Raw genomic sequence first — 17561 nt, 5'->3', positions numbered from 1 at the left:
AAACACAAAACAGAACATGCATGTGTCGCTTTATGAAAGTGTTAAACTTCCTAGAGTACAAACGGCTGTCTATAGTGCGAGGGAGAGTGGGGAAAAAAAGAACTCCTCCTAAAATAAAACAGATATTTAACTTGGCTCATGGCAAGTTTCAGCGTCTGATGGTAATGATATTATAAAATGACTACTGGACAAACCCCATAAATAACTGTGCTGTGCGGCTTCCAGACAGATAGAAAGCTGGGACATGTTGGTTATTGCAGTGCTGCATGTTGTTGAAGCATGAACAGACACACAAACCTAAAGCTGACGCCACAACGCTGAAAAGTACAAACTATACAAACCAGTGAGGTTTTTATATATTTGAGTTCCCCTCTTTCATATCTTCTTTTTTTTCTCCCTTTCTGGAATGGAGTGGGAATTTCCTTCCATTATATCCTATTTTGCTAATCTAAAAATATCAAGCAGTGTTTTCTATAAAAGATTTACTCGGTCGTACTGTGAACGATCTTACTCAAGCCGCAGAACACAAATCTGTTGCTCATATCAAGAAATTCTATACTGAATAAAAATATGTGATGTAGACTGTTATTACACATTGAAATAACATTAGCGGATTTATTTTGAAAGAGCCTTTAAGGTATTTCTAAATAGAAGCAAAAAAACGGATTCCTGTCAAATGAAAGTAAACAGTCCGTTTTCATATAATCTGTCTGAATGATAATGTCCAGATAAATAGATAATAGGAGAGAGCTAGGGTAAAATTTGAAGTCAACTGGCTCAGTGGCGTTTCTATCCTTTCCTTTCCGTGTTTTGACACATTAATATTCACCATATGCCCTGTCAGACCTATCACAGGCGCGCTTCATTTTTATGCTTCTGCGGTGTGGGCAAACAGTGCGTACAGCTGCTGCAGTCAGACAGCTCTTTCCCCCCGTGCATCGACTCACATGTGCAACCAAACAGGCCTGTGTCAGAAACCACAAATCTACGAGATGAGCCAACCACTTCAAGAAGCATCTTCCTACAGAAGTGCTGCTTAACATATATATTTGATCTGACATCCTATATTTTTTTGATACGACTAAGGCAAAACAGACAGGTGGGATTGGAAAATCACCTTTTCATGAATCTAAGTTTTCCTGCACTTCCACGATTTAATGTCATTTTCCTTGCGGTTTTCGAAAATTTGAATACCGACTCAGGACAGCATTAAAATTCTTGAACAGATGACAGGAAAGGAGCATGGACTTTATTATTTCCTGTTAGTTAAGGCCAGCCTTAGCCTGCAGGAGTACAGCTCTCTGTACAAATCGCTATTTTAGGGGTTGAAATCCCTCAGAGTGAGGAAACGGTAGTGTGCCAGGTAACATACCTTGAGGTACTTCACCAGTTTCTGGATCTGCCAATATTCAGAAGGCAGGTCCGTGTTGCTCTCCTGACGGCGCTCTGGCTGCTCCTCCTCCTCTTCACTCTCAGATGAACTCTCACTGAAAGCGTCCAATGGCATTGATCCTGCTGGGGTCTTACTGAACAAAGAAAAAAAAACAGTTCACTTTCAGATAACGTACAAAAGTGCGGGATAGTGAAACCAGACAATACAATAGCCAGACAAAGGGATGGAATATCTCTTTTCCGGTGATATAAATGGATAAAACAGCATGTTCATCCCACACAAGGAGACACATTAAGGAATTCGAAATACAAGTGTCAAGTTTGAACTTCCTCAGAATCTAAGCAGCAGGAGAATAAGCATTGGATTAATGTCACGGGAGGACTGGAGTCGTCATCATCATATACAGAGCGAAGACTCCTGCAAGGCTATTGATGCAAACAGAAATGCAGATGGCTTTTCAAAGTTGCTCAGCTCACTTGGATAACTCTATCATGAAAATGGGGCACAGTGGAGCAATGAAATTTGGTACATATTCAAATGGAGGGACGGTTCCCATGTACGTACAAATGGCATTTCCAGGGGAGCCGATATGAGGGAGTGTTTTCCAGGAAGCAACACGATAAACAGCGAACCTTCAAGAAGCTGCCCCGCCTACGCACGCCCCGGGTTTGAGCACATTCATGAATGATTGAAGGCACCCTGGGGAGTTTGTAGTATGTACACTAACTGATGAGCAATAATGCTATCAGTGAACAGTGGCGAGTGACAATTTATGATGCTAGCAGTGTGTATGCATTGGCAGTGAGCTAAGGAGGTGCAGCTGCCAAGAAACAGAGGAAGAAAAGGCCTTTACATTTTATACCTCAGATTCAGTTTCAGATTACTTTATTCTACATTTAATTTGCCAAAAATGGAAATTTGTCTGTGCACCGGCATAAAGACAACACTTACCATACACTGTAGAACATACAGTTTACACACAATACACACAAACTATGCATTTCAAAGTCTAAACTGACTGAAAAACTGGCAGTTATAATAACAGTGCTTAGTGGATTATTCTTGTAACACCGACTTAAAGGGGCCCTGTTATGCTCATTTTAAGGTTCATATTTGTATTATGTTGAATGTACATGCACAAAAACATATATTACACACTACAGGAAAGAGAAAACACCAAAAGCATAATAGGGCCTCTTTAAGGAAAAGCAGCAATACTTAATTGTAAAAAAATATATCCTTATGTACCTTATGAGTAATGACCCCTTTGAGAATCATATGTATTCAATAATGTATTATGATTGTTGATGCATTTATGTGTCAATCACAGCTGGGAAAGTGGAGCTTATTGTCTCTATCTGGACATTGTAATATATAATTATTTGTATGTGTTTATTTATTAGTTGGTTTATATTTTGTATAAGCCAATAGTCTGAATCTGTAAAGTAAGTTAAGCTGTCAGATATATGTAGTGGAGTAAAAAGTATAATATTGGCTTCCAAAATGTAGTGAGTAGAAGCAAATAGTGTCATTAATGGATAAGTAACTCAAAAGTGTGCTCAGGTACAATACTTGAGTAAATGTACATTATTACATTCCCCTACTGAATGTGTCTACTTCCAAATGTCACCACAAAAAGGATTTAGCTTTCAGTTTCCCAAACCTTCTTTGGGTTACTCCCCCTACAGAGAAATAAGTATTTCCTATGGAGAGTGTCAATACCTGTTGTAGGACACTTACATTTTCGGTGATGACAGGCGGCCAGGTAAAGAGGACGCAGATAATTCTGCTTTCATCTTTCCTTTGGCTCCTGCTCCCAGCTTTCTCTTCTGTATTTCATCAGACTTCTCCTCTCCAGAGCTCTTACTGTGTTTCTTTCCCCCCGCTTCACTGTAATGATGTGAAATAAGAGTCATTATGCCTGCTTCTATTTTGAAAATGGTTATTTTTCTAACATAATCATTATTTAACAATTCGAGACAAGGGTTCAGCGGGCATTCTTTTTTTTATGCTTTTATCTTGAGCCAGTTTCTCCTCAAGTGGGTATAGTTATCACAAGGTACAGCTGCAACAGCTCAGCCCTCACTAGATCTATTTATCAATCAAAGACCATATGTGACAGATCTTTTGGGGGATTTTCTTTTCCCAACATTTCTGCCTGTAATTGGGCAGAAAGGGTTTCCATGCTGTGAACGTATCCATTAACTCAGATCTTTGTGTAATCAGGAATATTTTCAGTTGCCCTCAAATTATAAAAGCATAGAACAGAAAAACGTGACGAGGTTTGGAATGGCTGTCATGTAAAGCTCCCCAACAAGAAGAATCCTGGCTACTCACAGTGTGTGTTTTAGGATACATCTTCACAAGGAATTATTACGTACCCGCATGGAGACGCGAGGCCGAGATTCCTCCATCTCGGACATGGTTCATATTTCTTCTCGCCGCCTGCCTTGTTCAGCCTTGCCTTCTCATGCACATTCTTTTCCTGTTGCTCGTAAGACCTCTGGGGTTGGCCTTGTTCCTCCGCGTCAACCGGTTCCACATGCTGGACGTTTTGTGCTGATGGAGGTTCTTGCACTGCAAAGTCCTGTTTGTGAGTGGAAAAAAAGACAGGATGAGAGACAGGAGAGCGAAGGAAAAGACAGCTTTCAATTTGTTCGAAAATTAGACGTCCCTGAATGATGTACTCTGAACCATATTTTCCACCCTCCATCTGACGCGATTCATAATTTGAGACACATTACATAACAATGTCTGACAAAGTGTTCCGAGAAAAGTCATGTTAAACTACAGAACAGTATCAGTGACACGTGAAAAACATAGAAATTACCATAAACCTGCTCTCCACAGTATAACAATTCAGTCTTTATTGAGGCATTGGGGTAGAATAACACGTTCCCCGTGCTTTACACAGAAGAGGTCCCCCCTCTGCTAATTGGCTGAACAATATCAAAACGTTTATTGTTTCTGTACATTCCTCCACCTAAAACCTCGCAGCTTGGCACAGACCGAGTAACGCCTTTGTGTCACTGTTATTCAGTTATGATTTTTTTTTTCTTTGAAGGCCTTTATAACAAACTTTACTACCTATACACGAATGCCAATGAGACACATATGAATGGTTTGCAGGCAGGAGAATTTTTTAATCACAGACACCTGCTCTGCAGAAACAGCTCAGACTGTCATTGGTTGTTTGGGGCTCGACATTTTTTTAAAAGGCAGGGAAAAAGAATTAAGATGTATTCCGAGGGATTGTGTTCGAGCTGGAGTCAATCGCTTTTCCAAAAGACTTTGTTTTTCATAAAACACAAAGTGACCCGCTATTGGAAACATACAAGTCACTTCAGCCAACCACAGAGCCACAGTCTGGCTTTATTAGGCTAACCAAGCTTCCTTAATTCTATAATATGTGAAATGGAGAAAGACCATGCGCTTACACAGAGGGAAACACTCCACATTTCTTGACATGTCACAGTGAAAAAAAAGTCCTGCTACAGGTGCCTTTATTCATCTGAGAACACTAGAAGTCTGGAGACTAAAGCTGTGCTAAGCAGCACTGACGCCTGCAAACATTTTTATACTAAGTGACATTCAATCATTAGCACTGTTCCTTCATTTCACTACTGAAGCGTCCAACTATTTACATGTGTTTGGCGGAGAATTGTGTCTAATCACTTGATCCATACGGATGGAAATTCAGCAGGGCAGCAAATCTGAAGCCATCGGCCATAGAACATCTGTCACGTTCTCTACTGACTCATTGTGACAGTCTAAATTAATTTCAGGATGTTAAAAATGAATAACAAGCCTTACAACCCAGGGAGGTTTTGCTCCTCAGCGAGCGTCGTGTGCATGCAAACACACCGCATGTCCAATTTCCAATCACTGTGATGTCAAAATGAATCCACAACACGGAGCCGAGAGGGCGGGCCTGCTTCCTCCCCGTGTTCTCCTCTGGCTGCCTCTGCTCTTTTGATTGAGGCTGTCTGATCTAATAGACGTGCTTCCTCACTTTGGAAAGATGTGTTTGGAGATTAGGTGTTGTTATCTTTGGCGTTCGCCTTCCAAGTGTGTTGCAATCAGGGAAGCGAGCCGGAGATATGCGAGATCGTGTTTCTGACAGACTGCTGTAGCTCTATCAAATTTAAACTGGAAGATATCATGACTGCAATTACTTAATTTCTGACACTGGATGCATATTGCGCCATTTGATTCCTGTCGTCAGCAATCAATCGAATGAATTTCAAAGCAGTTTCTAAAGTTGACCCCGTCACATGATTGGCTCAGGTTGAGGTATAGGAAAAAAAATATTGGGAGACAAAAGTAACCGGACGATGCGAGGCTGATATCAAAGGAGGTAAAGAATCCAGAAGAGAGAAACCCTGACAATGATTTGTGCCTCCACAAACTGGTTCACAGCAAATTTTACTGCAGCTGTCCATCACTTTTAGATGGTTCAGACTCAAAGCATCACTCTTCACACAGGACTCGTAAAACATAAAAGCCTGAATGTCTTTTTTTAACACGCCTCGGCCTGGCACTACAGATCGGTTTATTAAACTCTTTACTAACCCCGTTCCAGCTCACAATATGTACGGTCCAATGACTTCACATATGATGAAAACCCTTTTTATTGTGTGAGCTACGGAATATAATCTAAGAATAACCTTATTTTAACTAGTCTGTGTGGCATTATTTAAGTTTCTGTGTCTATAGTTTCAAGTTATTTTGGGACTTGTCTGGTTTTACTTCCTGTCTTTTAGTTTTGCCCTGATTGTGTTTACCTGTTGCCCCCCCCCCAGCTGTGTCTTGTCTTTGTGATAAGTCTTCTTCAGTTCCTGGTCCCTTGTCTGCATGTTAAGGATTTTCCTCATCTGCCCTCCTGTTTCTACACCTCCCGGTTGTTTCTAGTTTTTTTGTTTGCTCCTTTTCTTTAGCTTAACCTTGCCTGCTCCTGCAGTTTTTTAGCAACAGCTTTTATTGGAATAAAGCTCACTTTTTGTTATATTGTTATATCTGCCTCCCCCTATTGGGTCCTGCCTTCCTCACCCTCCTCCCTTATTTAATTCCGATTTTCTAGTCACTCAATTGTGAGCAGTTAAAAATAGCAGTTTCAGACATTTTTTCATCTTTTCCCTTTGACTCTCCAATGTTTGTTCTAATCAACAGAATAAGGGGCATCACATTGTGGAAATCGCTCGCAAAAAGTAGCCATAGTTTGGAGTTACACAACTGCTTTCCATATGGTGAATACTTTTCCCTCTCAAATAACAAATAAAATGCTGCACAGTAAATATAATCTTATCTATAGTAAAAGGTAATTGGAAGTGGTTACAGACACTGCATAATGGTGTACAGCCACGAAGCATTATTTAAAGCTTACTGTTGATGTTAGCATGTTATTATAGCGTGTTAACATTTTAACATTCAGTTATTAACACTATGGAATAAACTCCTCTGGACAGTGTGGAGGTGGTGGGAGACAGGAGAATGGCAACTAAGCTGTCATCACTGCTGGACAACTTGTCCGCATTTATGAAATTATTACGAATGTCACTTGTAAGTTGAAATAACTTTTTTATCGTTTCATTTGAAATATTATGTGCATGCCTCTTTTAATAGTGTTTTATTTTCTTGTCTCTATCTTCACTTGCTGTAACAAATTCAAATCTCCCTCTGTAGGATAAATAAAGGTATTCTGATTCAATGTGGAGGTGATGCTACCAGAGTCATTAGGCTCTATCTTGTTGGGACAATTAATGCAATCCAACCAAAAGTTGTGTGTAATTTTCAGTCTTGATCAATGTGGTAGACCAACTACCATGTAGTGATCTATAAGCAGTCTGCTAGCATGGCTGACTGTAAACATTGCACATTATTGTTGTTTGAAGACAACCTACAGCAATGAACAGCAGCGTCTATACAAATAAATGTGAACATGGTAATCCCACCTGGCCTTTTTTCGTAAAACTATGTCTGTTAGTTATTGTCACATAGGCAAATATTCAGAATAATTCAGACCTTAGTTTTGAGAAAAAATAATCATCATTGTCAATTCTGGTGCAAGCTAAATTGGCACATACAATTACATTTCTGTCTCCTACTCGCACTTTACTTACTGGGATGACATAAGAGCAAACAATACACTTATTTATTAAAGATACAAGATCAATGAAACGTCTGCAGTGAGCAGTAGGTGGTCTGTAAAGCATTGATGATGCAATATTTTCCAACAAACATCAGTGTGAAAAAAAAGATAATATTTTTAAATGATTAACAGATTTTTGGACGCAGCTGGGACCTATTATTGAGGCGATTTGTTATGTCGTCAAATTACCAAAAGCAGGAAATAGCACTACTGAATAAATCAGGCATATTTGTATGTCTGGAAATGTGTGTGTGAGGGGCTGGGTGGTGAGTGAGATGGGGCTGTTTGGATGTTTTTTAGAAATGCTTCAACACAGTGACAACCAGACACTAGCTCACTAGCGTTGAGCAGCTCAGACACTGATTACACAATCCTGACTGTGTTTATGCATGCGAGTCACACAGCATCAGGGATCAAATCGGAGGTTAGAAAAAAAGGACCTTGTTATGGGACAAAGAGCCATTTCATCACCCACACATCCACACTTTGAGAGATAAAATCCAGGGTTCAAAAGAGGAGGTCTTATAGGGCTGATGAATAATAATTGCATCTACTTATATCCCACTGTACCTGCGTGTTGATGTTCCCGGCAAAATGTGGAGATCTGCTCTTCAGAAGGGTGCGCAGGTCTTTGAACACATCACTTGTTCGCACGTAGCCACTTTCCTCCCCCTCCTGTTTTACGCCCTGTGAAAACAAAGTGTAAAATCAGCTTCATTAATTCTAAAAACCACAATTATAATGTGACCCACATGTCAGGCTGAATAGCCCGAGGTTAGAAAGCTCAGAGTATCTCCAGGCAGCCTCAAAGAGGAAGTGTAAAACCATGTAAAACCACTAAATTAGCTTTCAGACACTAGTCCTCTTTGAGGTTTCATTTGCATCAATGTCAAATTTGGTGTTTTAAGATTGTAGTTTTTCACCTTGGGTCGAAGCAGTTCCAGGTGAAGAAACAAATCGCAGGAAACCGAGGGCTTGTCAGCAATGTCAGTGGGAGAGTGAAAGGTGCTGCAGCATGCAAAATCTTCTCTTAGGATTAATGGCAAACACATTCAGAGAGATTCCTGGACTTCAGAAAGTATTTCGAGCTCTATATGTAATCGTACACTGAGGGGGGGGGCACTGAAAAGCCAGGCTTTGACCATCTCAATGTTAGGTCTACAAGAGAAAGATTGTAGTTATCATTAGATGTTTTACAGCGTCAGATTTTGTTGTTGGAACAATGTAAACAAACTTTTTCTTCAAACTTTATTGGAGATCTGCTATTAATGAGTGCACATGCCCTGAAGCTGTTGGATGCAGTACACCAGCATGTGCTTTTATTAGTGGGCGTGGTTATTTTGTAGACCACTGATCTTTGTTTAAATACCCCTTCCAGCTGGAACAATGTACAGAGGGACTTACAAATGTCAGAAGTGATTATTCTTGGTAACTCAAGTCAGATTTAATGGATCTGGAAAATAAAACTCTTGGTCCAAGCCTTTAGTAGTGGAGGTATTGTTTTTCATTTTATTTATCTAGTTCTGTAAACTCATAACTATTTATGTATCTAAAAGGCATCTTGTCTGTACTCCTTTGCAAGATGTAGGTTAACTTATTTTGACCTGAAAACATGGGCAGTTTGACTATGGTATGTTTAAGTCAATTAAATACTTAATGACAGCTTCTACAAATCCATTTATATCTGTAATGTATTGTTGGATATTTTGACTTTATACCAACTGATTGTTCTGAGATGTTGTTTTAAGATTGCTATTGTAACAGTTGCTGAGGAGGAGGCTGAACAAAATAACTCAATTGGCTTATTTGATTCAACATTACGACTAAAGGAACTTGGAATACATCTTTACTAAATCACTGGAACACTTGCTGAGGTGAATTTACTGCCACTCTACTGACTGTTCAAAGATGAATTGGCCTATCAAAAAGTATTTTCCAGTAGGCTCCTTTAATATTTCCTCACACAGAAAAAGGAAACAATAGTGCATTGACCTTTAGCAGCACACAGTGCTTTATCTTCCTAGTCTTACCCCATTAACAAAAACTCCCGCAGTGCTGCAGGTGACGCAGAGGGTCTCGGTGTCACATGGCTCGATCACTAGGTAACACATCTCGCCATCAACCTGTCTCCACGGCGGGGCACGGCAGCCATTTGAAAAGGTATAATCTGAAGAGAAAAGGGGAAGAGTGTTGCAGAATATTTTATATCTACAGTTTACAGGAAAACTGCAGGGGCCCCAGACATGAGCCCTGGGTAACTCTATAGTTTAACTTGCAATATAAATCATCCACTAATAAGAGACACTTAGTGACGCTACTATATTTTAAGGCTGTTAGTAGTATTTCTTTATACAGTGTCAATCCAACATGAGAAATGAGTACTGCTTTAACCGCTTGGTGTGCCCCTGCTTTATAAGGCCATGATAAGTGCACTGCATTGACTAACGACTTGGTCAACTGGAATCTGACAGATATAATAGCTTCCATGTCTGTTGTGGCGGCAAACGCAGACTTTTTTTATGTGTTGGAATATCCAGCTTTAGTGTTAATAGCAATTGCTCTCCTTGCAACTCAGTGAAATGTGGAGATAATTCAAACCTGATGTGTATCGAATGGACTTCAACACCCTCTTTTCCCCTTCAATGCTTGACTGTTTCAGTGAATCCACTTCATTCTTCACTGCGGTGGGGTCAAGCCTGACTTTCCTGTAATGAACATGTAGAAAAACAAAACAAACATCTAAGTCATCTCATTCATTCATGGTTCCCTTTTCTAAACCCGCTGCCTATTCCAATCAAAAACAACAGCACGTCGCAGTAGGATGGGTTAGGTCGGAGTGAAAGAGGATAGGCGTAGAGGATGGAGAGATAATCAGATTGATTTCTGAGAGAGCTTGAGGTAGAAGACGCACGTACCCGGCTATCTCTTCAAGACACTTGCTGAGGAGCTTGTTATCCAGATTTTGGAGCAACAGGAACAGCTTGACCTTGACCTCGGAGTCCTTTCCCTGATCTTTCACTTTGTCCACCAGACTTAGCACGTCAGTATCGGTGTCTTCTCTCTGCAGAATGCTGGCAACACTGGAACCAAGAATCTTAACCAGGGGGTATCTATTTTCTGGAGAAAATAAAAAGATATTGATTGCAGTGGCATGGAGTAGGAGTCATTTGGATGCAACAATAAGGCAGTCCTCCTGTACTTTTCTATCAAGGCCCCAGTACAGCGGTGCAAACAGTCTTCTGATATTGGGCTGGAGAAATCAGATTCATCTTCTAAATGCATATTTTTATTAAAAAAAAACATAATGGTCATTGTAGCGGCCAAAATCATAGAAAGTAAAACTGAAATTTAACTGAAAGTTTAAAAGTAAACTGCAGCTGAGGCACCAGATCGCGGATCTTACGCAGGGAATGATCCAAGTCCAGACAAGACGGTCAGTTCTGTGCATTTTATTCCTATAACAAAAGTCAAATGAACAGGTTTCTTATTCCTTTTGCCGAAGTCTTTCCTATGGCTTTCCTTGTTTAGTCCTGTTTTTAATCACCCTGGTTAAAAAACATGCGTACTGGGGCTCTACTCCCACCACCACCTGACTCCAATATACAATTTCACCAGGTGTCCTAATCACCCATGCCTTCAAAATAAAAGCATCAAAACTATCTTAACTCACTTCAATAAGAATACATTCACTATAGCCTACACAAAAAGAGCAAGAAAAAATGTTTGACTATTAAATAATGTAAAGCAATATAAAGCTCCAACAGTCATGTTTTATTGTGCTTTTATTGAGTCCATTCTGTCTTTCTCTAACTCCCTCAGTCAGTTTATCAAGTGATCTAGCAGACTGATTGGTGAGTCACAGAGAAACCTGGAGACCCTGTACTTCAGACAGTTACAGCAGTTATCCAGCTTTATGTTTAATGATGACTCCCACCCTCTACACACTGAATTTGAACATCTTCCTTCTGGCCGGAGGTTAGTATTCCAAAGGTCTAAAATAAAGCGGTATAAAATAACCTGAACCTGAAAGACACTTTCATATGAATCTCTATATACACTTTTTACGTTTTGTAAAATCTTTATCTGTTCTTAATGTATCTTTATTTACTGCTGTGGTTAGTTGTATCTGTTTTTACTCCTGTATCAACTTTTGTATTGATACCTCCTTGGGCTTTATCGTATGTAGTGCACTTTTCAGCTTTCTAGCACTTCTCAAATTGGCAGCCGCTCTAAGGTCAATACATGTCTGTAAATAATTACCAAGCATTATTAGATGTTTATAGGGAAAAACAAATGAAGTCTAAGGGGTATGAAGGTATGCTTGTGACTGGACTTCTTAAGATGCAAATAAGATTCAAATATCATCCTGTGGTCATTATGCTTACCTTCTAGACATGCTTGAACCTCTTCCACCTTCTTATCTTCTGCCAGATGAACTAGTTTGGAGAGCTGGCTGAAGCTGCGTACCTTAACAGTAGGAGGGGAGAGCTGCAACAATGGAAGCCCTTCACTGTCTCTCTCACTGGACAGCACATCTGAGTCACTGCAGAGAAGAGAAACCAAAAACATTACTTCAGTTTTATCCCTATTATGACTTTTCTTGTATTAGATTATAAAAGCCAACACACTTAACCCAGATCAGAGTCTGTATTATAGTTTCTCTACTTCTCCACTTCCAAGATACAAAGCTAACCACACACTGGACCAGAACTTCTGAAGAAATAAAAAGGAATGTACTCAGTCTAACTGAAGCTGAAAAACAAATTAATTATAGCCTACTGCTTTGAGTAAAACCAAGGTAAAATACATTTGGACACCATGGTGACAGCATATCCTGCACAGACACGTAATACTGAAAACACCGGCCAACCAGCTGCCTGCCTCATGATTAGACCAACCTGATGTCATAGTCTGTTTTGAAATCAGATGCCACTAAAGTGGTACTCCACTGGAGAGGTTCTTGAAACACATGCAAGGCCTCATGTGGGTGTTGGGAGCCAAACTGCTCCACAAAGCTCAGGATTTCCTTCAACAAGGACTCATTCATTGGCGTGGACTCAAGTTTGCCAGTACCAGAGCTGGCTGGGGTCCACTGGGCGGCCCTCGTCAGTGATAGCCCCATTGCACCGGCTGGGATATTCTGAAACTGAAAAATAAAAACAACACTATTTCGAACAGTGTGTCACTTTACTCAAACTCATAATTAGTCATCTGTTGGCTTAGGGGCTCATGAGGAAACATTTAGAAAAATTCATGCTAGATATCTGAGACTACTCTGATATTAGATTGTGTAATGATTTGATATTTGTTTTCATTGCCTTATATAATAATGAATTGAATAAGGATTTTTGGACTGTTCACTGTTCCTATTAGCTTAGGCTTAAGAGAATTGTTTGTGGGTATTTCAAACTATTTTCTAACAGTTCATAGCCATAATGATTCATTTAAAAAAAAAATCTGATTAATTGATTCTGAAAATAATTGTTCATAGGTATTTCCCCCTTCATTCAAACAGTGAATATACATTGAAAAGCTAACTGACCTTTCAGCTTTCTCTAAAGGTTTATGGTGCTTAATAATGTCTAACTTTAGGGTTTGCAGAATATTCTTTACCTTTATGAAATATATTTAAGCAGTATGGGGAATGCTTGCTCACGTACTTACATGTTAGTTGTGAAGTTCTTCCTTTTTACCACAATGTCGAGGTTTAAATATCAACGTTCACAATGCCAAACTAGCTTAAACGTTGGTTTAGTCCCGTTAGCAAAGCTAATACACAGCCTTTAGCTTACTCTCGACTAACTTCAACCACTTTGAGCTTTTCCTCGTCAATAAAAACACACATTACTCGTTTTACCACAGCATGCTCTACCTTTACTCACGTAAACTCACCGTGTACTTCAAGTTTCTTGTCTATTTCTAAACTTCTACCGACAGTTTGGTTTCAACCGTGTCCATGGCAACCACACGCTCCCTCTCCCAGTCATGTCCGACTCAGTTGGTTGCTATGATACGACCAAATACAACGGAACGCGAGTTGGGTCACAAATGACCACACTCAAACTTGTAATGTGCAACGCTACACAGAAACATTACCATTAATATGTTGTTATATTTGATGCTTGGATTAAACATATAAGATTAAGAAACAAATATATAACGAATACAAATAAAACTGAAATAAAATGATTTATATTTATTTGCTCTTAGAGAGAATGTAATGTACCTGTGTGCACTGTAACTTTAGAAATGCAAGTGTTGTGACTTGCATGGTCAGAGACTGCAAAAATGTCAAGGAAAGTGCTGTCATAATAATAATATCCCTGTATGCTTTCCCTTTTGAGTGTCCACATGACCGCATATTTGAGAGCTTATTTCCCCTCTCACTACTGGTTTGGCAGTGTCCTGCAGACAAACATTGGCAAGTGAAAACAGTCTATTTGGGTGGATACTCTCTGTTTAGACTCGGCAAACAGATTCAGTCAGTTAAACGCAGATACGCTGATCCAAACGAGTATGTTAAACCCTATTTTGGACATGGGTGCAAGGTTAAACTAAATATTTTTAAGTGGAAAAGCCACTGATAAAGACATTATTGGGTCTGAAAGGATACATCGAAAGTAGGTGAATAGTAATAGTATGTTGAGGACGTGGATGAGGTGAACATGAACATGGTGACTTATAAAGAAAATGATTTGCAAATGCGGCATAGCTCTAGAAAATCCTACTTTATGTGTCAGGGTTGGGGAAACTGAACCCAAGTGCAGTAAATCAAGGGGAAGCAGGTAAGGGTCAAAAACAAAAGGGAGTTTTATTCAAAAGCTGTTGATGAAATCACAAATCAAGGGGAACACAGGACATGAAAAACTTAGCTTCAGACATGAAGGGCGACAGGAACAGGCAGGTAACATGGACAAGATCAGGGAAGAAATGACGACGACCGAACAACAGACAAAAGGGAAACAGGGACTAAATACACATGGGTAATCACAAGACGAGAGACAGCTGGAAGGGGGAGGAGAAACACAGGGGCAACAGGTGAACACAATGACACAATCAGGCCCAGGAGGGAAACGCAGACAGGAAGTGAAGCTTTACGAGTGACACAAGAGGGGAAAACATTTCAAAATAAAACACAACACAAGGACATGACAGACACGAAACAAGGATCATGACATTATGCTCTTTTTACTGTTCAAACTCACTTAAAAGTGATAGAGACAGAAACATAAGAAGGCCCCACACTATGGTAGGAAAAATGCTCCTTATAAATGCAGACATCTTTTCATTTAATGTGATTAAACCCCTTTACTCTAAAGGGACAAACTTGTGCTGCCCTGTCTGGCACACTGTCTGCCAGCAGCAGCACAGACCTTTCCCTTTTAGCCTGGCTCGATGCAGGTCCACACAGCAGGTGGAACCACTTTCTTATGAAACAGTTTTGGTTAAGTTGGAGTGAGCCTGCATGTAAATCAATCACCAAGGATCCCCCAGGGGTAAGATAAGTAGTAGCTTATCAGTAGTATCAAGAGAGATCTGTATGGATGTTGTTCTTTAAATATTAGATTTAGGTTTGCCTCACCCTCAAGGTATTTTATTTGGAACAAACTGCCTGCATTAAGGGCTGGGGTGGGGGGGGCTATGGAGCTCAGACAGTGCTGACGTTGGGTGTGTGCTTCTGAGCTTTCCTGCCAGTAAAAAAACAATGCAAAGACGGATGGAAGAGTTGAAAAAAGGGAAGGAAAGCAGGATAAACAGAGTCTTAATACATCTAACCCTGGGCCTCATTAGTGAGCCTAATTGCTGTTCGTTAAAGGATTAAATGAAACGCTCTCGCCAGCCTGGGTCCTTTGCAAAGTAAAACAAATATGCTCTGAGCCCAGAAGCACCTGCTCCCTCTTAGATATTCTTCCACTAAAACTCAATACAGCATAATAAACACGAGTGCTTTTTCTCCAATGCCTCAGTTCAGTCGCTGATTGAACTGCATGGAAACGCGCTGACGACACACACAGAAAGGTACAGCGGCCCGACCTCCATACACATGGACATCATGATTGCATCCGCTCGCAGGGTGTACAACTTCCACACTACCCAATTAACACTCACATTTAACATACACAAAAGCTGTGCGTGAGTAACAAGAGTGATGATGAGGAGGTGCGCTGACTACTGTTCCTGTTCCTGGTTTAAAGCGAGCTTGTGAGCGTATCTCCTCTAGTTTTCCCCCATGCATTCACATCCTCCAAGGATGTTTATTCAGGCTTCGTGTCAAACCCAGTTCAATGTGGCTCATGGCTGTGCGGTTAAAGCAGTAAAGGACATTTTGTGACACTGGTCATTGTAATGAGCACCTGTGAGATGTGTCGCACTAATCCACCAGCTTCTAAAATAGAAACTGTTTAAGGGACTCTAACAAGAGGCCGTGACCACATCGTCCCGTTGTAAAAAGCTCCACAATCCCGCCTGTCATTTCCCATAATCCCCTGTGATTTTAAGCATGGAAAGGAAGGGACAAGTGCTTTTAAATGAAATTCAGCATGGGTGAGTCGTGATGGACAAGAAGCTCGAGGGGCTGTCGTGTACATTTCTTCCAGGGAAAAGTTTATGACTCACTTTTGTTACTTTTGTATAGTTTGCTCTGGGTAACCGCTAAAAAAAGATCTTTTGATGAGATCATTCACCAGTTATATGTAATTGCCTGGTTTATTGACTGTTTAAACAAGCCCTATCATGGGAGACAATGTGAAACATATACGTTCAACAGTGATAACGGAACCAAAGAAAACTAATCATAATTATTTCTCATACACACACAGCCAGAATAATATCTCCACATTAACCCATTATTGAGGAATCATTTAAATAAAGGCAATTTGAGTAGGTTATAACAAACCAAAAAAAGGATAATGATTGCAATGGGTCAAACTGTCCTAAAAGTCTGGACATGAAATTTAATCAAAATCTTTTCTAAATGAGTCCCAGCAAACAAAACCTGATACTGTTGGGAATATGATTTTAAAACAATATCACTGCTTGAGCTTCTTGGACATAAACCTGCAATTGTGGTTTTTAAATACTGTGTACAGTATGTATTTCAAGTGGCGATCCCTTAGTGCCAGTGCTTTCTTTGGAGTGGATGGACTCTTGTCAAAAATAGAAATAAGTCAAGATTTATGTCCATAAGGCTTCTGGGCAAAACCAATGACAACATCTACATGACTTAAAACACATTTTGTTTATGTTGGTTGCAATTCTGAAAGCCGGCACTTGGCTTCTCTTTGGAAATCATTGAGGCACTTTACAAGCACTTTTAAGGATATCCAGAGAAGCTGCATGAGCATATGTGACTGCAAAACATATGTTAGAGAAAGTCATCATAAACTTGAATATTCCCAGCACCCCTGACTGGCATGTACAGTGTTTTTCCTTAAAACGGCAGGCTGTCATTTAACGTAAAAATAAAAAATGTAAATGTGGGAAAAGCAGATTTAATAGAGGGATAATTGTGTGTGTGGCTTCAATATAGAACAGATCTTGAGCAGGGATTTCTATAGAAAAATATAGCAAGTGGGCAATACTGTGGCTCTGATCTTGTATATAAGATATTCATATTTTTGGAGTAGGCCTAATTACGTTTTTGACCAACAGAAATATATAGTTTTCTGGCATCAGTTTAAAATGTTACGCCCCTGTTACCTGGTTTGGACAAAACTCTGTTGTATGCTTTTATTGTTTTACAAGCTTTGAACAACCTGAGAAAATATATTTCTTTAGCAGCCTAGCCTGTTGTATCTTTACACACTGATGATAAGCGCGTCAATCCTCTGTTTGTACACTAGATACACGCTTTAGATGTGACGCAATATGAACAGAAATGGGGAGAGTTTTCATTTATTTTTTATGTATTCATTTATTTAACAGGGACAGGGCACATTAATCAACATTTCTCTCAATGTGCCAGTTAGATAGCCAAGAGGCTTCAAGACAAATATTACGTACCCTTGATTCAACCCTTCC

The 17561-nt window shown here is 39.9% G+C and overlaps 1 protein-coding gene across 1 annotated transcript in view; it reads right to left on the bottom strand.

Annotated features, from left to right (window-relative positions):
* odad2 (outer dynein arm docking complex subunit 2) overlaps positions 1–12663 on the bottom strand; it is a 39313-nt gene extending 26650 nt beyond the window's left edge. Inside the window, exons 1-9 of the mRNA XM_063912892.1 lie at positions 12440–12663; positions 11927–12084; positions 10457–10658; positions 10140–10246; positions 9572–9708; positions 8112–8228; positions 3775–3980; positions 3134–3283; positions 1373–1526 (exon numbers count right to left, since the gene is read on the bottom strand). Of these exons, the coding sequence (XP_063768962.1) occupies positions 1373–1526; positions 3134–3283; positions 3775–3980; positions 8112–8228; positions 9572–9708; positions 10140–10246; positions 10457–10658; positions 11927–12084; positions 12440–12663 (1455 nt within the window). The remainder of the gene's footprint in view (positions 1–1372; positions 1527–3133; positions 3284–3774; positions 3981–8111; positions 8229–9571; positions 9709–10139; positions 10247–10456; positions 10659–11926; positions 12085–12439) is intronic.
* Positions 12664–17561: the final 4898 nt, after the last annotated feature.

Source organism: Eleginops maclovinus, chromosome 21, assembly GCF_036324505.1.
Source record: "Eleginops maclovinus isolate JMC-PN-2008 ecotype Puerto Natales chromosome 21, JC_Emac_rtc_rv5, whole genome shotgun sequence".
Classification (NCBI taxonomy): domain Eukaryota; kingdom Metazoa; phylum Chordata; class Actinopteri; order Perciformes; family Eleginopidae; genus Eleginops; species Eleginops maclovinus.
The sequence above is the reverse complement of the archived record's forward strand: the minus strand, read 5'-3'. Positions and strand labels throughout refer to the sequence as shown.